Here is a 24,395-nt window from a genome sequence, read left to right as displayed (position 1 = left end):
CCCAGCAGGTCGAGGCTGCGGTGGCCGGGAGTGGCCACTGCACTCCAGTCTGGGCGACAGAGTGAGACTCCAACTCAAAAAAAAAAAATTTCTTTTGTTGTTGTTATTGTTGTTTTGTTTGATTTGGCCAATGTAACTATTCTAACCCCCCCCCCAGATTCAAAGGAAAACTACATTAAGATGACTTTATTATGCTTTTAAAAAACAATATTAGCCATTGCTTTACTAAGCTGTGGTCTGACCATGTGGTTACTTGAGCCACAGTTGCCATGTTTCCTAGCTTTGGCCTCCTCCTCTACCTTGGAGATGTGAATCTCCTCTCTTCTCTCTCTCTCTCTAATTTACTTTATAAATAAACTATATTTTCCAATCTAAAAAAAACCAAAAAACAATATCATCACGGATTGTAGGTCATTCAGCAGTTTTTTCTGGAAATTCACTTGGAGCTCTCCAGGACTTTCCAAACATGTTCTCTTCCTCATGTTTAAGGACCACCTGGCTGACAAGTCTCTGAGATGCCTCCAGCTTACACTCAGTCCTATCATCATTCCGTCCTGTCCCTGGCTTTTCCATGTGAGAAGAGGCCTTGGATTTTCCTCTTCCCTGGTGTTTAAAGGGCATTGGTGCACATACAGTACAGGCTTGCATCCATTTTACGGTATCCCGAGCGGAGGAAAAGGGCCATTTCTCTTCCCTTATCTGTTTATGATGCGATATGTTCCAAAGCCGATCACATCAGCCACTGTTATGGGGAGCTTAATTCGCTGTGATGGGGGCTCTGCCGCCAGGGCAGCCACACTTCATGCCACATTACGCGGTATCCGGGACTGCCTCACCTCACTAGCTCAGGCTCCCTCTCACCGGGCACACAGTTATTGGGATTTATGCTTTAAAACGGTTGTTCACATTTTTTTCTAATCTGGAAGTATAGAAACATCCACTGTGTGTGTGACTGATGCAGTCTAGCTATGTCATCAAGCAAACACACACACATGCAGTTTCCAAATGAGTTCTCAAACTTATAAAACTTACTTTGCACAGAATAATGAAAGTGTCTCTGCTGTCGTTCCAAGCAGGTAAAACTTGTCTTTAAGTGGAAAATGGTAGAAGGGGAACTCGGAGCCACTGTGAGACTTTGGGAGCTATGGGGGTAACCTTGGTTATTTTTCCTGTGAATGTCCTGTGTTTTGTTGTGTTGTTTTACTATAGAAAATGGGGGAGGGGGTATAAAAAACAAAACTATCTTGGCTTCTTCTGGATCAAATCTGGGTATTTTTGCCTTTCTCTAATAGTGTAATATGTTTGCAAAAGTTATTTCTCTAGAAGTTAGACTTCAAAATTGCTTTCAGTCCCCTCCCCAAGTCCCTCCCACCTTTTACCTCCACTCCTGGCTTTCTGTCCCCCCTCCTCCCACCTGGCCTCCCAGGCTCCCATCTCTAGCAGCTGCCCTGTTAACTGCCCTTACTCTGATCATGACTCCCAGGAGACACAGCGCCTAGTCCCCAACCCCTCTCCTCTCTGCTCCCAACAGTGCATTTGTCATGGAGGGATCTCCCTCACCACAAACCAGTGCCTCTGACCCCAACCCCATCCCACCACCTTCCAGAAAAAAGGAGAAATCTCTACCTACCAAGGTCACTGATAAGTCATTCTAAGTGCCAAACTCTGTTCTGTCCCCAAAGGCATGGTTCCACCACCCATCAGAAACTCTGAGCACCCAGCCCAGTGCATGTTAGCCCCCAAGAGGGCAGCTATGCTTGTCATGGTCCTCGTGGTGTTCTCAGCCTGTGTGATCTGACCCTGCTGAGCGACTCCCCCCACCTCAGCCCAGACCCTTTTTCTCCTCCTCCTTCCCTTAACGTACCCCTGCTCCCCACTCACTCTCTGGCTCCTGTCCCCACCTTGTGTGTTTGTACATCTACCAAGGGCTGACCCAGGCGCTGCACAACAAGCATAGCCTTCATCTGTCTTCTCAATACCCCTGTGCTATATGGGGGATTTTATACACATTTTTCAGATAAGGAAATGGAGTCCTAGATGCCTGCGACCACTCTGCAGTGTCTGAGGGGAAAATTGAACCCAGGTCTGTGGCCTTCTAAAACTTCAAGCACTTCCCACCCAAATGTACATCGAGGGCCTTGGGCGGCTGACCTGATCAAAGATCCCAATGAGGCCGGGCTCGGTGGCTCAGCCTGTAATCCCAGCGCTTTGGGAGGCCAAGGTGAGTGGATTGCCTGAGCCCACGGGTTCGAGACGTGCCTGGGCAACTTGGTGAGACCTCATCTCTACTATAAATTTTAAAAATTAGCCGGGCATGGTAGTGCGCGCCTGTAGTTCCAGCTACTCGGAAGGCTGAAGCGGAAGGATCACCAGAGCCCAACAGGTGAGACTGCGGTGGCCGGTAGCAGCCACTGCTCTCCAGTCTGGGCAACAGAGTGAGACTCCAACTCAAACAAAAAAAGATCCCAATGAGGCAGGGAGTCTGTGTAGAGGCTCAGAGAAAAGGCTTCATCTAGTGCCTGCTCCAGCAGCCAGGGCCCTGGTAGGGGTCCAGTTCTACCTCTGGGGTCCCCTGATGAAATACACCAGACCAGTCTGCTGCAAGCAGGGTTCCTGCTCCCTGAAGCAGTCTAACCTCCAGCAACCCAGCCTGTTACATCCCCAGTGCCCTCTGACCCCAGGGAGCTGAGGGGGTCCCTGAGGTGTGCTCCTAGACAGGGAAGGCCCTCATTCCTACGGCCTCATCAAGATACTCCCTATCAGACCCTTCACCCAGTACCTGAGAAGTCTACCCCACACACACACACTTTGTCCCTTCTCTGATTCCTGGGAGAACAGGGCTATGAAGGGCCAGGCCCACCATCGGAACCCCTTCTAAACCACAGTGATTGACCACTTGGAGAATCTGACTCAGATTACAAAGATGAGTGTATGTACTGAAAAAGGAGCCTTTGTGGGGCTGGAGCAGAACTGTGAGAACCCATCTCACCCCATGCCTGTGGCTGTGATTGGATTTTTCCAAACTCCGCTCCAGCAGTTTAGTATCCACCATAACCACTTGCAAGAAAAGCAGTTAAATTCTCACAGTGATTGATTGGTCTGATTAGAGAAGTGTAAAGCATCCCACTTGTTTTAAAATTAAGCATAAGGCATACGAACATTCTTTTTTTTTTTTCTTTTAGATCTGTGGGATACAATTCAGGGTTAGGTACACAAGTGGTCATTGTACAGGTGAAGTTTGGACCTCCTATTGATTCTCACTTTGCCTGGTTTAGGATCAGGTACCTTATTAATATTACATTCTCACCCACCCTCATCCCCACCCCCAGTACTGGTCCGCTACTGCCAATCCCTTTCTTAAAATATTATAATAAATGTTCAGGGTCCACTTATGAGTGAGAACAAGTGGTACTCAGTTCTTTGTTTCTGTGATAGATCACTGAATATGATAAACTCTAAATCCATCAAAGTAGCTGCAAAGTCCATAATTTTGTTCTTCTTTATGGCTGCGTAATATTGCATCATGTGTATGTACCACACTTTTTTAATCTAGTCCACTTTTTATGGCAACATGATTGATTCCATGTTTTTGCTATTGTGAATAGTGCTGCAATAAACATGCGTGCACAGGTATCTTTTTTTGTAGAATGATTTGAGTTCCTCTGAGTATAATCCCAGAAGGAGGATTGCTGGGTCATATGGAAGGTCAATATTAGATCTTTTAGAAATCACCCGCCGGGCTTGGTGACTCAGCCTATAATCCCAGCACTTTGGGAGACCGAGACCAGTGAATTGCCTGAGCCTGCGGGTTCAAAACCAGCCTGAGCAACTTTGCAAGACCTCATCTCTACAATAAATAAAAAGATGAGCCAGGCATGGTAGCATGCACCCGTAGTTCCGGCTACTTGGAAGACTGAGGCAGAAGGATTGCTGGAGCCCATCAGGTTGACACTGGGGTGGCCATGAGTGTGCCACTGCACTCCAGCCTGGATGATGGAGTGAGACGCCAACTCAAAAAATCAATCAATCAATCAATCACCATACTGGTTGTTGTTTTTTTTTTTTAAAGATAGTGTCTTGCTTTGTTGCCCAGGCTTGAATACAGTGTCGTGATCGAGGCTCACTACAGCCTCAACCTCCTGGGCTCAAGCAGTCTTCCCATTTCAGCCTCCCAAGTAGCTGGGACTAGTTCTACAGACACATGCCACCACACCTAGCTAGTTTTATTAATTTTTGTAGAGACAGCATCTTACTTTGTTGCCCAGGCTGCATACATTCTTGAATCAACTTCACTTTTAACATTATAGCCAGATAAGGGTGAAAGGTGGGCAGGGCAGAAGACCAAGGACAGGGAGGAGAAGACAACAGCTCCTTGAGCTCTGTAATGGCATTAGCAGTTACTAGCAGTTCAGCCTGTTATAACAGAATACTACAAACTGGGTGGCTTATGCAACAAAAATGTTTTTCTTACACCTCTAAAGGCTGGGAACTCCAAGATCAAGGTGTCAACTGGGTAGCTTCTGGTGAGGGTACTCTTCTTGGCTTGTAGATAGATGCCTCTTGCTATATCCCCACATGGAGGAAAGAAGGACCATCTGTCTTGTGTCTCTTCTTATAAGGGCACCAATCCCATTCATGGGGCCTCTGTCCTCATGACCTAATCACCTCCCCAAAGCCCCATCTCCAAATACCATTACATTGGGGGTTAGGATTTTGACACATGAATTTCAGTAGGACTCAAACACTCAGTCCAAAGCACGGCTCTCACTCCTCCACCCTTCACCTTATACTGTCATGAGTCATTGTTTTCTCCTGCCTTTTGGCTTGATGACTGCTGGTGCCTTTTGGGTGCAGGACATCAGGATGTCTAAAGTTTTCCAGTTTCAAAACTCTTGCTGGAATCAGTGTGGCCATAACTGGAGAAAAGTCCTTGGTTTTAGCAACTTTCATTGAACCATGAGGAATGTTGGTCCATTTCAGAGCAGTGACCCCAGTGACTCTTCTGGTCTCTCCTAGTATCTTCTCCAAACCTGAGCAGGAAGAGGGTGCTCCTCGCAGCTCTCCAGAGCCAGCCTGAGAGGTAGACGTGCAGCCACTGCAGCAGAGCACCTGTGCAACCTGGCTGTGCATGTGACCAGTCAGCCCCTACATACTGTGTGTGATGGGACACCCTCACCCTTTCCAGCCTGGTGGCTTCCCAAGTGGGCAGTGAAAAGGTGTGGGAAGAATGGGTTCTTGGGGACTGCACTGTGATTCCAGGGACAAGAGAATTCAAACCCTTTCATTCTGGGGTTGATTCCCTGTGAGTGGAGTTGGAGACAGGAGCAGGGGTCGCTCTCAGCAGGCTGTTATTATTCCACCTTTGTTTGTCACAGTGCTAGTGGCGGCAGGATGGAGTCTGCAGGTCTTGCGGGAGAGGGCCAGGAGGACCAGTCAAGGTCTGGCTTCAAGACTGGGACCCAGGAGGGTGGACATCAGGGAACCCCTGACTGCTTCCTTGCCTTATCTGTATATCACACTGAGAGTATGCCAGGCCCTGTATAGACTGCTTAAACACTACAAGGGGGTGGCTGTCCTAGCATCTGATGCTTCCTACAGATTTGCCAAAACGGAAAGCTCAGTTGAGGCCCGCCTTGAGTAGGCCCAGTGAGGGAAGGGCCCATGTGGACATGGCCCAATTATGCGGGCGTCTTGAAGACATGCAGCTGTCCTGTCCCCAAGGGGCTGCAGGAGCCTTCTGTTCTGTCTTTACCTTTCCAGCAGACCTCCCGCAGGACTGAGACTTTAAAGCAGGCCTCTGAATCATCTGGCCTCTCTAGAGGGGAAACTGAGGCACAGGAGAGGTTAGATGCTTTGCTCATGTCCCCATGGCCAGCTGTTGCCCTGCCCAGAGAGACCTGGGTCCCTCCCTCTCTGTGTGCTGGGTGCTTCCTGAGTGCTTGGCACATCATAGACACCTGATGGGTCTCTGGGTATGAACTGGTTTGTCTACCAGTTAGCCTCAAGTGCCGTCACTCCCAGGCCAGTGTGAGCCAGTGACCCAGCCCAAGGTCTCTTCTGTGACTGCTTGGATGATTCCTCATGAAATCCCCACAGGTTGCCATCTTAGACAGTGATGTTGCACTTGCATTATTGCTTGAATCAGGGAATACATTCTTCCGCAGCCTGGTCAGGCTCTCAATAGGTGGGTGTTTGGTGGGGTGAGAGTAGCCAATGCTAATGACAGCAAAGCCACAAGGGCCCCAACCTCAGACTAAGACATGAAGACAAGACTGAGCTCAGCTCACAACTTAGTCCTCGTCTTGCCCAAATCCCTTCTGGGATGACATAAGCTGAGCCAGCCTGCACAGGGCAGTGCAGAGTTCATGATAACCTGTCTGGCTGCTGAGCACCTGAGCATATCCGGGCCCTTCTGGGCTGCCTGGGCCCGTACTTGCCCAAGGACACATTTAACTGTGACTCGCAGAAGTAATAAGCCTAATATGGTTGACTTTATTTAATTAATAATGATCCTGTCCCATTCCCCTGTGCTCATAAAACACCCTGCAGGTTGGCAAAAAACACTCATAATATTGATCAGAAGTCAGACGGGATATTTATTTTGTCTTTTCTCCATGGGCATCAATCCTTGTCCGTTGCCTCCTGCTCCCTGTGTGTGGGATTTACAGTGGCCAGCTTCTTAAAAGCTTTCAGTAATTAAGGAATAAATATCCATTGGTCTTTGTTGGCGGCCTCTGTCCCTGGGCCTGACCCCTTAGCAACGCGGATCGGGGAGAAGGCATGCATGCAAGGAGGGGTGGGCTGCCCAGCACTGGGCTTGCGATGGGCCGGGTCTTCCCCTGCCGAGAGAGGAAGCCCCTCTCCTTTGCTGATATATTGTTCCAGCCCCCTCTTCCATGGCTCTCCTCCCAGTTCCTGTTTTGCTTGAGGCAGGAAGCACTTTGGAAATTCCTTGCTGCTAGCCCTTTCTTTTCTCTTCTTCCTCTGTCCTTCCTCTCCTCGTCTGTCACTGTTCAAAACCGTGTGGGTCTCCCATGGCTTCTCCACCTCAGCCCAAGGATATCCCTCCACACCGATAGGCTTCACCACAGAATCGCCTTTAAAATCAGTGTTGAAAATCCTCTCCCACCTGTGGGGGAAGAAAAAAGATGTTTCCAAAAGGAACAATGTGACAAGTGACAAGCGCACACACAAAAATTCTACTTTTGGCCTTTTTAACATTGGTGGGGAGGGGTTCCAATAAAATGAACACATTAGACTCAACACAGGGTGGACTTGCGGGAAAGGCTGTTGCTGCTTAGTATTTTCTAGAAGTGCTCAGAGCACCACATTTGTGGATATTTGAAATCTGAGGAGGAAACCACAAGAGACAGCTTTTCACACCACCCTAAAATGTCGTTGGTCTTGCCACAGTGGGCCTCTGTGAGGACTGAATGGGGCATCTGGTTGTCCACTCCCATGTTCGTGTCCTAATGACTTGTCTTCTAGGTCACCACAAGACAGTGTTGAAAGCCAGTCAGAAGCTCTCTTGTGGTTATTTGTTTAAAAAAAAAAAAAACTTTATTTTCTGGGAATCCAACCATTAACCTTATTACCCCTTGGCAGTGTGCTGAGGCCTTCCTGCCAGACTCAAAACACAGCTGATGGTGGTGAAGTGTGACTGCATCTTTACAGCCCTCAAACACATGAGGAACGAGCAAAGGACCATTGCACCAAGACAGCATTCCCCCAGGAAGGTGGTTGTGTCCAAGTGTGGCTCTCCCATCACGCTCCAGGTATCCCCAGGGGCCTTCTCCATACTTCGCTTGTCACTGACAAGGAATTGCCAGCGTGCAAACGTCGCTGCCACCAACTGTGACCGAGGCTCCCTCTGGGACCCGGCTGCCTGGGGAGCTCTATACCCAGGCAACACTTCTGTCTTGGATACTGGCATCTGTATTGTTTGCCTTTTCTTTTAATTTTCCCCCCACTTGTGATTTCCTTTTTCTTCATTCTATAACTCTATAAATAGCTAGTATTTATTTATAATTATTCTAGAGATAATTTTAAAAGGAAGAAGGAAAAACTGACAGAATATCCAGATCAGTGCATCCTCTGTAATGACAGAAATGATAGTCTAGATTGGCAGCAATATCTGTTCTAGATCTGAACCCACAGAAACCTTCCAGATCTGAACAGCCCAAAGAGGCATCCACCAGCCACATGTCAATGTTGAACCCTTGAAACGTGAGAGATGTGTCTAAAGGAACTGAGTGTTTTATGTGATTTCATTTCCATGAATTTAAACTTGAACATCGTGTGACCACCCCGTTGGGTGAGTCAGTTCTGGGTTCTTTCCGAAGCAAATCACACCTCATCCTTCACCAGGGACAAGACCCAAATGTTGAGATGGCCAAAGGGAGAGGGCAGGTGGAATGGTGGGAGCAGTGCACATGGGAATGAGGTTCCTACTTTGGGAGAGAGCAGAGCCCCGAGAAAGAGGTCAGCCAGTACCAGACCCATTCGCCTGGCCATCACAGCTGGGGAACTTGGGCAACATTCTTCTCTGTAACACTCACCTTCTCCTCTAAACTGAAAGTGACAGCAGGACCTATCTCACCAAGTATTGTCAGAATTGAGCCAGATAATTGTGTGGAACGTTCAGCCCTTCATTCGTACCGAATTGGCATTAGCTATGAACATCACTGATTGTTTCTGTAGTCCATATAACCATCTAGCTATTTTAATAGTGACTCTTTACTTTTGTATAAAAACACGTCTGTGGATTGATCACCTAAAGCCCACTACTTGTCTCATGCAGTATGAGAGGTAGAGAAATGATACAAAAAGCCTTAGGTTTTTGTTTTCTTAGTCTTTTTGTGCTGCTATAACAAAATACCCTTGGTGGGATAATGTGTAAATCATAAGAATATATGACTCACAGTTCTAGAGGCTGGAAAGCCCAAAATCGTGAGCGGGCTTGGTGTCTAGTAAGGGCTCAGTCTCTGCTTCGTAGGGAGTGCCTCAATGCTGTGCCCTCATATGGTGGAAGAGGTGAACAAGCTCCCTCATTTCTCTTTTATAAGAGCACTAATCCCAGGCCAGACATGGTGGTTCACACCTGTAGTTCTAGCACTTTGGGAGGCTAGCATGAGAAGACCACTTGAGGCCAGGAGTTCGAGGCCAGCCTGGGCAACAAAGCAAGACCTTGTCTCTACAAAAAAAAAAATTTTTTTTTAAAGGAAGAAGGAAAAATTGGCCAGGTGCAGTGGTAGATGCTTGTAGGCCCAGCTACTTGGCAGGCTGAGGTGGGAGGATCACTTGAGCCCAGGAGTTCAAGGTTACAATGAACTATGATCATGCCACTGTACTCTAGCCTGGACAACACAGCAAAACCCTGTTTCCAAAAAGTAAAATAAAGAGCACTAATCTCATTCATGAAGGCAGCACCCTCATGACGTAGTCATTTCCCAAAACCCTACCTCTTTTTTTTTTTTTTGAGTTGGAGTTTTACTCTGTCACCCAGGCTGGAGTGCAGTAGCATGCTCATGGCCACTGCAGCCTCAACCTGCTGGGCTCAGGTGATCCTTCTACTTCACCCTTCCAAGTAGATGGAAATACAGGTGTGTGTTGTCACACCCAGCTAATTTTTTGATTTATTGTAGAGATGAGGTCTCACCAAGTTGCCTGGACTGGTCTCGTACCCTGGACTGAGGCAATCCTCTCACCTCTGCCTCCCAGAGTACTGAGATTATAGGCATGAGTCACTATGCCCAGCCAAGCCCTACCTCTTAATACCTTCACCTTGGGGAGTTAGGATTTCAACAGATGAATTCCGAGGGGACACAAGCATTCAGACCATAGCAATGATGAAAGACCAAACTATGTCCTAATAAATTCACCCCCACTGCAACGTTTCTACTCATTGGTATGAGAAAGAACCAATCCCAGCCAGGCACAGTGGTGTACACTTGCAATACCAACTACTTGGGAAACTGAGGCAGAAGGATTGCTTGAGCCCAGGTATTCCATTCCAGCCTGGAAAATAATAGCATGCTCCCATCTTTAAAAAAGAGAAGAAAGAGTCAATCCCAGTATTGGCAACTTGAAGTGTTAGGAATACACCACCTCCCCCCCTCCCCCAGTCACTCAAGGGCAGATAGACCATCACAGTTGACTGTTGTCTTTTCATCTTAGTCATAACCGTGTTGTCATGGGGCTGGTCTCACGCTGGTGCATTCTCCAAGCTCTGTAGTGAGGGCTCCTGCCATGGTCTTCCAGTGCGCACAGAGGCTTTCACCCCAGGACCAGCCCTATAACCTCAAGATGGAGCCCAGTGTGGCCCACACAAGCTGTTCATCCCCACCCGGGGTCCTTGCCACCCACAAACCTGACTGTACACATTTTCTTTTGCAAACATGATTACTCGTTTCCATCTTCCCAATCTTTTCTTGATTCTAACCTTGATTCTGTCATTGTCGAGTTAGCTGTCTTGCTGTCTATACATCACCTGTTTATATTCATGGACCCTGGGAGTTGCTGGTGTGACAGATACTGGGCAGGCTGGGAGCAGTCAGTATCCCATTCCCAGCTCAGCTGGTCCTGGAGTCGGCATTCACTCTCACACAGGCACAGAAAGCTTCCTGCTCTCTCCATTCCAGCAGGTCGAAGGGAACTCAGCATTTGCCCTTTTCCAGAGAAGAGAGCTTCCGCCCAGCCCAGCTACAAGCCAGCCACACCATTCCCAGGCTGGTTCTTAAGACTGGGGTCTGACTGGGAGCCTGGCCTCCTCTACTCCTCAGCCCTGTATGGCCTGGGTGGTACAGGATTCCCTGGATCTTCCCTTCCTCCTTGCTCTATTTCAAAGAAGGAAAAGTTGCGCCTGTCAATTCCAGACTCTCCATTCTTTTCCCCTCTTTTGAAACTTGGAATAAAATGGATCCATCTCTTTTTTCCTGCAACTTTTTCTTTTTGCCAAGATTTCCCAAAATACGGCCACCACTGCACCATCATATGCACATCCTGTCCTGCATTTGACATACAGTTTGTTTATTTAAATGTGTACGTGTTCAGGGGTCCCTTTAAGAGCCTGGTGTTATCAAGATGATCAGTCAAGCTGATTCCTGTCATCTCTACCCTCAGCATCATCACACCAAGCGCTCCTGTTGTGTGGAGCTCACACCTTGTCAGTTGGGTCACGAGGTATTTCCTGGCCAGCAGTTGATTGGTTTGGCAGGCACCAGATGTGCAGGTTTCAGGTGGGGTATGTCCCAGGGAATTGTCTTGGGGGTGGGCACATGGAGCCCACCTTGGCCAAGTCACCACCCCTTGAGGTCAGATATGGCAAAGTCTTTCAGGCTGTAGTGCTAGAGCGTCTGTCTCTGAGCCTAGCAGACCTCACAAAATGGCAAAGGGCTCATGGCTCCTGCCACCTGAACCCCACCTGCCTTCCGATTCCAAGTCCTTGCCTAGCACTTGACTGGCCCTGTGGGCAGTTTCCTGCCATAACCCAGAGGGAGATAGAAGGCCACCTCCAAGAGAAGTTTATTTGAGACAGGAACAGAAGAAAATATTTACTATGGTGCCTTCGAACATATCTTTTTATTTTGGGGGATTGGGTCAGTGTCTCTTCTGATGAGTCGCCCGTTCCCTCATCTTCCCTCACTCCAGTGCGGTTGATTTATTTAAAGGTGTGTCAGCACCAGATCAAATGAGGAACCAGGCCCCCTCCTTCCTACTGACGGCCATCCGTGCCAATAATTCATTTTTTAGCTCATTAGCTAACAGAGGCTGTGAGCAGTGGTCCTCCGGGGGATTGGAATGAGGTGGGGTGATCTACTGCTGGCTGCCTGCTCTTGAACTGGCCTTCCTTGGGGGAAATAAGAGGCTGGGCCAACACAAGCTGGGATCCCAGAAGCAGAATTGGGACATCAGAGGAACAATTTGAGTATCTGTGCTTTGGCATCATGGCTTCTTAGGACAAATGACTTTAGACAGAATATTCTCTAAAAAAGAAACCATTGTCAGAGTGTCCATCTTTCACGTGTTATCTGTATGTGGAGAAGTCAAATACGAGCAGTGAAGGACATGTCCAGTGTATCAGCCAGGTCAGGCTGCCAGAACAAAACACTGCACACAGGTAGCTTCAGTAAAGGAGATTTATTTCTCACAGGTCTGGAGGCTGGAAGTCCAAGATCAAAGTGCCAGTAGGATTGGTTTCTGGTAAGGTCTCTCTTCCTGATCTGTAGATGACTGCCTTCTCCTTGTGTCTTCACATGGCCTTTCTTCTGCGCACACAGAGACAGAGAGAGATCTGTGGTGTCTCTTTCTTTTATATAGACGTCTGTCCTATTGAATTAGGGCCCCACTTGAATGGCCTTATTTAGATTATCTCCTTAAAGACCTCATTTCCACATACCGCCACACTGGGGATCAGGGTGTCAACATGTGAATTGGTGGGATATGCTTCAGCTCATGACATCCAAGATGGCTTTTAACATCTCAAAGCTGTGGGCAGGGGCCAAGCAGACTTTGCCCTAGCAACACTGAAAGCCCATGGGGTCATTTAAACCAGCCAAGTACCTCCTTAGTTTCAAGGCCTTCTGCACCCACAGGGGGCTCACAAGACACCCATGAACTTGTCAAGACCCCTGGGCAAGAGCAGCCCACCTCACCATGCTGAGCACATGGAGTTGTATGAAGTTCATTTCTATAGACAGCCATGATTTAGAAACCTCCAGCACCTAGCAGGCATTTCCACATCCCCAACCCCCAGCCAGCAGTATGGTGCCTTCGAACATATCCTTGATCTCTTTCGTGCTTAACCATAATGTTGAGTTATTAGAGGTGTTATTCTCTTCAGTCACAGCACCAACAGCTGTTATTTGCTGAGGAATAGCTGTGACCAGAGCATCATCCAAATGTGCGATCTCCAATCCCAAAACAGTCCTGCCTGGTGTGGATATCACTGTGCCCATTTTACAGATGAGGAAAGGCGAATCCAAGAAGTTATTAGAAAGACAAAAGTCTATGTCACTCAGTAGGAAAAAGCATGCACGTAAACCCCAATCTCTCGTGTTGAAAACTGCAGCCTTTTTAGCCTAGCATCGATGAGGAGATTTTCTTTTCCCTAACTTTGGCCTCTATCTTAAGTGCATAGGATGGGCGACAGCCACAAGAGATAGGCTAAATCATAGATATGTCATAGATATATCTAACTCACAGACATGCACAGGGTTGGTGAATTAGCAACCCGTCCCCACCCCCAAGCCCCAGTGCCCTTGTCTGAATCTAGTGTTGAACTTAAGCTGCTAAAAGACTCACACCTGATGCAGACACGGAGCCCAGTAGCCATCCTTAGCTTTCTGACCACCCTCTAGAGTCTGAAAAAGCACAGAAGTATCACATTCCCCAAAGGCCTAGAAGTTGCCATTGAAAGTTTCCGTTTTTAAATAGCACAAGAAGTTTGGGTGAAGAGCCATGGATTTATCAGATAATAAAAGCCCCAGGATCAGATCTGGGGCATCCTTGTTAGAGAATGAGGGGGGTCACGTGGAGGTGGGGCCAGGGAAGACACCCCGCCAAGAAGTCTGCTGAGGGACTCAGAGCTTGTTTCCTGTCCCTGCAGTATTCTGAGGTGACAATTACCAGTACCAAATCTATTTTCTGTATTTGAGTTGTTAGAGATTTCCAGGCCCTTATAGATCATCTGTTCTGCTCTTGCAGCTGGCGATGAAGCTAAGGAAGCCTGAATCTTGGGGCCCTTCTCTTGTACACGCCTCTCCCAGGCCCTCTTCCTGATATCATGGATATAATGTGAGAATCTTTTCTTAAAGAAAGCTCAGCTGGGCGTGGTGGCACACACCTATAATCCCAGCACTTTAGGAAGCTGAGGTGAAAGGGTTTCTTGAGCCCAAGGGTTCAAGACCAGCCCGGGCAACTTGGCGAGACCTCATCTCTACAATAAATCAAAAAGTGAGCCAGCCGTTGTGGCACGTGCTTGCAGTTCCAGCTACTTAGAAGGCTGAGGGAGAAGGATCACCTGAGCCCAGCAGGTTGAGGCTGTGGTAGCCATGAACATGCCACTGCCCTCCAGCCTGGGCAACAATGAGACTCTAACTCAAAAAAAAAAGATGTCTCCCAGAATGGTATATGTTTTCAGCCCCATAAAACCTAGAGTCCCTTTACTACAGTGTATAAATAATATTGTTTTGGGGGGGTTTTTTTGAGTCAAGGTCTCACTCTGGTACCCAAACTGAAGTGCAGTGGCACCATCACGGCTCATTGAAGCCTCAACCCCCAGGGCTCAGGCGATCCTTCTGCCTCAGCCTATCCTGCCTCAGCCTCCTGAGTACCTGGGATTGCAGGCATGTACTACCATGCCCATCTAATCTTGTTTTACTTTTTGTTGAGACAATGTCTTACTATGTTGCTCAAGTTGGTCTTGAACTCCTGGGCTCAAGTGATCCTCCTGCCTCAGCCTCCCAAAGTACTAGTATAGACATGAGCTACCGCACCCAGCCAAAAATACTGATTTTTAAAAGCAAAGAACAGCTCATGCAGATGTGTGTCAGTTTCAGTCCATTTAGACGGGGTTGTCTATGGGGTAGGAGTCAGGACTGAGAGTCACCCAGCAGCCCCTGGGAGAACATCCTCACAACAGAAGGGGCTCGGAAACTGTGGGTTTCTACTCATTCTTTGGCTGCAGTGTTTGCATATTAAAAAGAAAATTGGATGATTGCAGTTAGGACTTCAGTTACTATGTGAAGGTCTCTGGTTTATCCCTGGATGATTTGGCAATGACTATTAAAATCAATCGGAGCAGAATGATATAATATTTTAATGCCTACCAAAAAATGAGAGTTAGCAAATTGGAACTTGAAGACCTGGATGTTTCTTTCACTATGGTCCCTTTTCATCTAATTCATGTTTTTCACTTTCTTTTTTGTGATTTATGATATGCATCAACAAACATTTAATACATTTTAAATAAGGTTTTAAAAATAGCATAAAGGCTGCATTTTGGGTTTTTTTTTTGTTTTTTGGTTTTTTTTTTGCTCTTTCTCCTGAACCGATATTTCCCAGACACTGTGCTTGTGTTTTTGTATAAGTGGTGTGTAAGGGCTACCTGTGTGCATTCGTGGGTGCTGGGTGTCAGTTCTCAGCTGTAGCCAAGTGTTTGTCCTGGAAATATCCGCATGAAAAGAGTTGGGGTCACTCTGGGGTCACGCGCATGTACCAGGAAGTGAAGCAAAACTAATCCAGCTTTACCCCTGGAAGAATTTGTTTGCCTAAGTATTTAAAAACAGATTAGGGCTAACCCGACACTAGATCACTAGGAGCAAAGTAAACACGGGTAAAAGGTGTAAACAAGGCCTTTCCTCTTTACTTCGGAAGCAAAAATGTCATGGGTAATGAGTTTTCTTTCTAGACTTTCATGGAAGCCCTAAGTGATTTCTCCCTGTCGCTTGTAGCTATGTACCCTGATTACTCCCCTGGAGAAACTTCTGAATTTTAGGGGCAAGCGATTGTAACTCGGTGTATTATTGAAGTCTCTGTGGGTAATTACAGTCCTCCTTACACGTAGGGCTTTTCTTTATTTTTTTCAATCACCCTCATCAAAAGGTCTCTGCCCAGGCCAAAGGGAGCACACAACCCTGGCCAGGCTCTGCTCCCTGGCTCCTTGTTAAATTTCAAGAGCTGCTTGTAAAATCTCACATTGTTCTTTTTACACGTCTTGCTCTCCCCCAACCCCTTACTGCAGAATCTGGAGAATGATTGAGTGTTCAATATCTCTCACATTCTTTTTAGAGAAACCAAAACCAAAATCATCATTAGCAGCCTCAGAGTACAGGAGCAGCTTGCCCAGGGTCCTTCCTCTGGGTCAACATAAACGCACCCTGCTGTCTGTGGTTTCTTTCTTTCCCCCAGTCTTGAGCTGCTCGTCCCATCCTGTCCCCTCTTTCACCTCAGTCCTCCCCCTGGCCATCTAGGAAGAGTTCCTATCCTCTTTAGGTGGAAGGTTATCACACCCTAGCTCTGGGTGCCCCATCTCAGCCAGGCTGTGCTGGGCATGCGGGCACAGGGCCCCGGCTGTCATAATCGTCCTTCCTCCACAGCTTCATAGTCTCTTCTGTCCCTGGGTTCAGCTTTGGCCTCCGGGGGGCCACCTGCTTTGTTTTCTAGGCCCTGGGACAATTTCCCTCAGGAACCCCAGCCGTTCATTGTCCTTTAAGGAATTCTTGACATTCTGCCACTTCGACTTAAGCCTTTCCCAAGTATCCAAAGAGACTCCTAAAGTACACCCAGTAACTGAGCTTGGCTGTCTCTCTTTTCTAAACTCCCCATTGGAGGTTCTGCTCTTCTCTAGTTGGGTCTATAGCCATGTTTTCTTCAGCTGAAAGTGTTTGAAGACCCTAGAGACCACACACGCACCCCTAATCCTGGGCAGATGAGTTAAGAACTAAGAGCAAACACACAGTCACCTCAGGAGAAGCCTGTGGGCTGTCCTGCACCCTGCATTCTAGCTGAGTGTTTTTGAATACTGACTTCCATTTCACTTGCTTACAGTAAAACTGAGTTCTTGCCTGGGAGGCCATCCTTGCATCTGGGAGGCAATGAATGGGTCTTCCTGTCAAGGTATGAGAGCCTCTGATCCAAGGCCATAGCCTTGGGCTCTCCCTTGCTTGCTTTCAGAGTCACAGCTTCTATACCAAAAGCAAAAGAGATTGAGAACTCCAAGGCCATGAGCCTTGGATCAGTGGTTCTCACTCCTTGAGGGTATCAGAATCCCCTGCAGGGCTTATTAAAACAGCTTCCAGGAGGGGCCTGGTATTGGGCCTGAGAATCTGCATTTCTAGTAAGTTCCGGGTGGTGCTGATGCTGCTGGTAAGGACACCACATTGTGAATATAATAAACCTTTACCCAGGAGGGCCTTGTGCTGAAGAAAGACACTGGTCTCCTGTTATTTCGCTCACCTCCCAATGCCTCCCGACCTCACAGGACTGGGGGCTGCAGCCTGAGTTCCTGTGCTTGCTTGTGACCACACCTGTCTGGTGGCTTTTGCAGGGAAGAGAAGGAGCGGTGGATCCGGGCCAAGTACGAGCAGAAGCTCTTCCTGGCCCCACTACCATGCACAGAACTGTCCCTGGGCCAGCACCTGCTGCGGGCCACCGCCGATGAGGACCTGCGGACAGTCATCCTGCTGCTGGCACATGGCTCCCGGGACGAGGTGAACGAGACCTGCGGGGAGGGAGACGGCCGCACAGCGCTGCACCTGGCCTGCCGCAAGGGGAACGTGGTCCTGGCGCAGCTCCTGATCTGGGTAGGTGGCCACCACGTGCTGTGCCTGACAGAGGATTGAGCCACTGTGGGCACTCTTCACTTTGTTCTGCTCCATGGGCATCTTTCTGGCAGAAAGCTGTTGTTCCCCATCTGAAAGTGGGAACAGTTCCTCATGGGGAATTCACACTGAAGTGCACAGGCCCATATGCAGGGACAGTCAGCCCTCCTTGTACAGCATTTGCTAGAGTTTCTGAAAAATACATCCTTTTGGCTACCCCTTCGTGTCAAGTATGGGTGGTGGTATCCCACTCTTTCATTTTCATCAATTTTTGGAGGTACAGGAGAATGTATAAACTGAATGGTTTGGAGGGTTTTCCCATGACCAAGTCTTCAGTTTGTTAATTGACATAACACAAAAATACTGGACCCTCAACTTTGAGGTTTGATGTAGTAGAAGTTTGTTACAGGGCTTCTTTGGAACTATCCTAATTAATCTCTACTGGGAAAAAATTTTTTTAAATTCATATTGGCCGGGCTCGGTGGCTAAGCCTGTAATCCCGCACCTTTGGGAGGCTGAGGTGAGTGGATTGCCTGAGCCCGCGGGTTCGAGACCCACCTGGGCAGCAAGACCTCATCTCTACAATAAATCAAAAAATCAGCCGGGCGTGGTAGCGCATGCCTGTAATTCTGGCTACTCGGAAGGCTGAGGCGGAAGGATCGCTGGAGACCAGCAGGCGAGGCTGCGGTGGCCGGGAGCGGCCACTGCACTCTAGTCTGGGTGACAGAGTGAGACTCCAACTCAAAAAAAAAAAAAAAAAATTCATATTGAAGCATTTGCCATGAAGCTTGAGTGACTAAAAGAAAAGGATAAAGAGATTGTGTGGAGAGGCCCTTTCTGGACTGAGTTTTAGAGACCCACACAGTCTGCCTGTGTACCTCTGGGGCTTCAGCTGAGGCCAGTCCTTAGGTGGCTCTTCTGTCCCCGTCCCGAAGGCAGGATAGGGTCTAGCACAGCACGTTCTGCATTGGCACATGTAAAATGATGCATGGGTCTACATGTTTGTTTGTTTGTTTGTTTTTTGAGTTGGAGTCTCACTCTGTCGCCCAGACTGGAGTGCAGTGGCCGCTCCCGGCCACCGCAGCCTCGACCTGCTGGGCTCTGGCGATCCTTCCGCCTCAGCCTTCCCAGAATTACAGGCGCCAGAATTACAGGCACGCGCTACCACGCTCAGCTAATTTTTTTATTTATTGTAGAGATGAGGTCTCACCAAGTTGCCCAGGCGGGTCTTGAACCCACAGGCTCAGGCAATTCACTCACCTCAGCCTCCCAGGGTGCGGGATTACAGGCTGAGCCGCTGAGCCCAGCTGGGTCTACATGTTTTTAATCTGACTTTTTTTGATGGGTGCAATAAGATTAGATTGGTTACACTGATACTTTATCAGAATCACCCATATTCAGCCTCACTTCTGCTCACTAGTAATACATGTGACAATAATGCACATTAAATAGCAATTGTGTTTAGTTTGCGAGGATTGCCACAAAATGCCACAGAATGGTTGGCTTAAATCAAAGACATTTATTTTGCCATGGTTTTGGAAGCTGGAAGTTCATAATCATGGTGGCAGCAGGGTTGGCTTCTGGTGAGGCCTCTCTCCTTGACTTGTAGATGGCCACCTTCTCCCTGTGTCCTCATATGGCCTCTCTGTGCCCACTCCTAGTGTCTTTCTCTTCTCATATGGACACTTGCCTTGTCAGATTAGGAACCCACCCTCATGACCTCATTTAACCTTACATAACACCTTAAAGGTCCTATCTCCAAATGCAGTCATATTCTAAAGTACTGGGTGTTAAGACTTTAAACATATGAACTGGGGGTGGGGGGGGGACACAGTTCAACCCATAACAAATTGCAGGCCATCTTTCCTTCTCAAGTTTACCAAGGGTTCCTTTGGTGGCAATACTCCATGCTATTGAGAGTGTGCTAAAATTCCCAGACATTGCCAGTCGGCAGAATCGGAAGTGAATCCCTCCTTCTTCATGAGCAAGAAACTTCAGAGTATTGTGTACTCTTATCTCCTGTCCCCTCTTCCAGTCATCACTCGAATAATCAGAGATCCTGAGAAAGGTTCAGTGTGAAGATATCCATCGGAGCACTACTCCCAAGGGCAGTTTTTGAACAGAATGTGCAGCAGTTGAGGAAGGAGTCATTGAATTATATTCATACAGCAGAATCGTATATATAGCTACTGTGTCTCCTGCATCTGAGTAGTCTTTAATGATGTAAGAAAATGCACAGTACAGCATTCAGTAAAAAGAAAAGAAAGCTGGCCAGGCATGGTGGCTCATGCCTGTAATCCCAGTACTTTGGGAGGCCAAGGTGCCTGAGCCCATGGGTTCAAGACCAGCCTGGACAACTTGGCAAGACCTCATCTCTACAATAAATCAAAAAATAAGCTGGGCATGACGGCACATGCCTGTAGTTCTAGCTACTTGGAAGACTGAGGCAGAAAAATCACCTGAGCCCAGCAGGTCAAAGCTGTGGTGGCCCTGAGCATGCCACTGCACCCCAGCCTGGGCAACAGAGTAAGACTCCAACTCAAAAAAAATTATTATTATTATAATAGATAAATAAATGGGAAAGAAAGTTACAAATTACTCTTAATTTTATCTCAATTGTGCACATATACATTTACAGTCAAAGAAAACCTATTAGAAGGAAATACACTAAAATATTAACAACGATTATCTCCAAATAGCAAGATTATAGGGAATTTTTTTCCTCTTATGCTCTTATGTGTTATTTTATGTATTTTCTACAATGAAAGTGAATTTCCTCTAGGATTCAAAAAATTATTACTTTTTTTCCTTTTACAATTGGAAAGTCAAAACAGAAATAGCAGTGGGGGCCAAGCATGGTGGCTCAAGCCTGTAATCCCAGCACTTTGGGAGGCAGAGGCAAGAGGATTGCCTGAGATCAGGAGTTCAAGACAGCCTGGGCAACTTGGTGAGACCTCACCTCTACAATAAATCAAAAAATAAGCTGGACATGGTAGCATGCACCTGTAGTTCCAGCTACTTGGAAGGCTGAGGTGGAAGGTTTGCCTGAGCCTAGCAGACCGAGACTGTGGTGACCATGAGCATGCTACTGTACTCCAGCCTGGGCAACAGAGTAAGACTCCAATCCTGCCCCCAAAAAGAAAAAAGAAATAGCAGTGGGGCATGGTGTCCCTATAATCTCAGCACTTTGGGAGACTGAGGCAGGAGAATTGCTTGAGGCAGGAGTTCGAGACCAGCCTGGACAACATAGCAAGACCCTGTCTTTATAAAACGAAAAATAGAAATAGCAAAACGGAAGTTATCTTTTTTTGTTGTTGGGTTTTTTTGGTTGTTTTTTGGGGTTTTTTTGAGTTGGAGTCTCACTCGGTCGCCCAGACTGGAGTGCAGTGGCCACTCCCGGCCACCGCAGCCTCGACCTGCTGGGCTCCAGCGATCCTTCCCCTCAGCCTTCCGAGTAGCCGGAATTACAGGCATGCGCTACCATGCCCAGCTGATTTTTTGATTTATTGTAGAGATGAGGTCTCGCTGCCCAGGCGGGTCTCGAACCCGCGGGCTCAGGCAATTCACTCACCTCAGCCTCCCAAAGGCGCGGGATTACAGGCTGAGCCACCGAGCCCGGCGGAAGTTATCTTTGATTCACCATTCTATACAAAGGAGAGGCTATTAGTTGAGTAAAGCACATTCTTTCCTTAAAAGAATATGCTGGCTGCAGTGCCAGGCTGGGCTGTGGCACTTAGCAGTTCCAGCTCTCACCTGATCCTGTAGCTGGTCTCTAGCTGGCCCATGTCTAAGCACAAGCCACATGCGGAGGTTGAGAGAAAGCTCTCCTGCCCTCTCCTCCCATCCAGTCCCCTGTGATGCTAACATGAGCTCTGTTGCCTCCACAGTACGGGGTGGATGTCATGGCTCGAGACGCACATGGGAACACAGCACTGGCCTACGCCCGGCAGGCCTCCAGCCAGGAGTGCATCGATGTCCTGCTGCAGTATGGCTGCCCTGACGAGCGCTTCGTGCTCATGGCCACCCCCAACCTGTCCAGGAAAAACAATAACCGGAACAACAGCAGTGGGAGGGTGCCCACCATCATCTGAGGAATGGCTGTGCACCTGTCTGCCATACCTGGGACGCCGGCAGCCTCACTGCGCACTCTCTTGGAAGTTGCAGCACGTGAGTCCCATCGTGTCCCCTCACTCCTTCTGGTGGTCACCTCCCACCCACCTACCCACTCTCACCCCCGATGAAATCACAAAACTGGACATCCTCAAGGAGCAAAGAAGAGGCCAGGAGGCTGAAGAATCGATTTCTTTTTATAAACTCCCGTAAACAACAATACAGGAGAGACCGGCAGGCCTTGGTTCTTTGATGATAGCACACAGCGCAGGACCCTTGTCCCGGCGGCACAGGGGAACAGGGACGCAAGGGGGAGGGGAGTTGAGGAACAAGGAGAAGGGGCAACTTTCTTTAACTGGCAGTTAAGCACATCAGTACATTTCACCTCTACCAAACGGAACACTTGGATTTCATCTCTTCTCCGAGGAGCTTGACGGCATAAATCAGAAGCAAGCACAGAGTTTGTCAGGTTTGAAGCCCCTATGATGGTATGTGTCAAATCAGTTGTAGCTAATCTGTCCAGGGAGAATACTGGCTTCATTACACTTGTATAGTTGAGTTCTTCCAGCATTACCGCTGTTTAATAGAACATGATTAGTCATCACCAAGAAGAAAGCATATTAGCCGAGGAGGTAGTTACGCGGCACGCTCCGGTGATTGCCACGATGTGATTGCAATACTCTTAGAAGCATCATATTATCCCAGACATGTTCTTTCAAGCCCTTGGAGCCCTCCTTTCTAAATTCACTGTCATAATTTAGTATCTGTTTAATTTTTCAGTCCAAAGAGAGGAAATCAGTTGCTGAGTATTATTTGACTGCAGTCTCCTTGGTGCAAAAACAAAATGGAAAAAATAAATAAGGATAACTCAGAAATTCAAAAGGAAATCACAAATTCAGCTAATAATAGCATTTCAAGTACATTTCATAAACTAAGTAAATACACAAAAGGCTATTTTTTTCCGAACACAAGAGATATTTTCTGTCCTTTTGCCAAGGTGGACATGTTGGTCTCAGTCACTCCTGGACCACATTGCCCAAGTCACACAGGCTTCTGTATTCCGTCTTTAGATAAGATATGTGAAAATCTATTTGAATAAAAGAAGTTCATAAATATGCATTGATTTTTGTACAGACAAATGGCACCTCTGTTAATTTATAAATTGAACTGGATGTGAACTAATAATGTGCAACTAGTTGAGATAAGAGGGTTACAGATCATTGTACTTGGAAAATATTCCCAGCAGTAAACACTTCCATTAGTGTGATCTACAGCTTTTAAAAAGGAACATATCAGAGCAAGATGGTCGTACAATTTGCTTATTAAAATTGAGAAAAAAAGACACTGGAGCATGTTAGAAAGGGGAGAAAGGGGCACGTGATTTCTCAGGATTGAAAGCATGACTTAGAATCAGATACCACTTTTGCTAACCGAGACCAAGGGGCTCTGGCAAGATGGGATTTTCTGAATGCTGGGCCGAGGTGTTTTACAAAGGCAGCTGCCAGTAGTTCTGAGGCACAGACTGGCCCCGAGAACCCGTACGACCTTGACACGGCAGCTGGGCCTTCTGTGCTAGTACGTCACTTGCCTTGCCATCACCATGGCATAGTGGTCAAACATCATAAACTGAGTCATGGCATCCCTTAAGCTAAAGAGAAAAGGGGGTGGCTTTGCCTAGAGCCTTCTGGCAGTATGATGGGGGAAGAAAGGGTTGTCAAGATGCAAGACGAGGACACTGGCCTAATGTAGCACAGAAACACAAAGCCACGTTTGCTGGCAGCCTCCGGGATGTTCCTTGCTTTCGAATATTAAACCTTATATTTTGTAAGGGTTTTTCCTCTTTCACTTTTTAGGAAAAAAAAATTAAAGGAGATGGGAAAAAAAATAAAGCTTTACACAGAATTTATATGTAGGTAAATGTGTCATGGAGATGTCTAACCTTGATAAAACTGAGTGGAACCCACTGGTATCCAGAAGTATAACAGGTGCAGGAGCCATGAGTCTGAGAACCTAGACAGCAGTCCCATAGTCCCTCCATCCGATTTTTAATTCCGCGCTTCATCACTGTGTTGTTATTTTAAATGTGAATAGAGAAGAAAAATGTCATTGCCTATTTTTGAGGAACGCATTAGTGTTCTACTCCTGCTATTATGCACATCCGCCTCCACACAGCCTTTACCGTAGACTTCCTGTAGTGTACACAGATATAGTATACCAGAAATTCTTAAATTATTTCATTGTAGTGAATTCCCACTATAGGAATGCTTTATCATAGTGAAGCCTTCTTTTGAAAAGAAACGGAATTCCTTGTAAGGCTTCTCTTCGGGATGTATATGAGTGTGTATATATTATTCTATGTGTTTATAATATAATATTTTCCTAAATGACTTCTTTCACTTCGCCTTCCACAACCTGATATGCCAGATTGATTTTCCCCTTCCCTGCCTCCAGCACAGGGATGTCAGCAACTCCTCCCTGGGAAACACAGGCCCCTCCCTGGCCATTCAGCCACGACCCAGCCCACGCTCTTGAGCCCAAGTTTTGGCAGCAGAAGGAAAGACAGTAGTTGGGGGTCTCAGGGGTCTTCATTTCAAATAAAGAAGACTGGCGGCTAATCTGTCCATATCTCAGTGTCAGACCAGAAGTCCCCTCTCTGCTGACGATGCTCTCATTCCCATTTTCAAGCTAATTAACACCAAGGCTGGTAGAAGCAAGGACCCAAGGGCAGCGTTAGAAAGAGCCAGTTTGAGAAGGGGGTCAAGCTTTCGCTGCTCATTTCCATGTCCGGTTCTGTGAAATGATGATGACATGAAATGTCACCACTTCAGAACCCACACAGGCATTTCTGTTCAGGATTAAAATTCTCCTTTGATGAGAAACCACCAGCTGGGGAGGTACACGAGCCACTGCTTAACCGCAAGGGTGACCCAGCCATGTTCGCATCCCTGTGTTCAGCATTGCAGT

At 47.4% G+C, this 24,395-nt stretch overlaps 1 protein-coding gene across 3 annotated transcripts in view; it reads left to right on the top strand.

Moving 5' to 3' along the window:
* Positions 1 to 23,811, top strand: part of AGAP1 (ArfGAP with GTPase domain, ankyrin repeat and PH domain 1) — a 423,994-nt gene extending 400,183 nt beyond the window's left edge. For all 3 annotated transcript variants that reach the window (XM_021710731.1, XM_008054710.1, XM_021710732.1), the window contains 2 exons: positions 17,048 to 17,303; positions 21,209 to 23,811. In XM_021710731.1, the coding sequence (XP_021566406.1) occupies positions 17,048 to 17,303; positions 21,209 to 21,412 (460 nt within the window). In that variant the 3' untranslated portion in view covers positions 21,413 to 23,811. The remainder of the gene's footprint in view (positions 1 to 17,047; positions 17,304 to 21,208) is intronic.
* Positions 23,812 to 24,395: the final 584 nt, after the last annotated feature.

Source organism: Carlito syrichta, unplaced genomic scaffold (genome assembly GCF_000164805.1).
Source record: "Carlito syrichta isolate Samal-C Ts95f unplaced genomic scaffold, Tarsius_syrichta-2.0.1 Scaffold298871, whole genome shotgun sequence".
Classification (NCBI taxonomy): Eukaryota; Metazoa; Chordata; class Mammalia; order Primates; family Tarsiidae; genus Carlito; species Carlito syrichta.
This window is presented reverse-complemented; position numbering and strand designations above follow the sequence as displayed.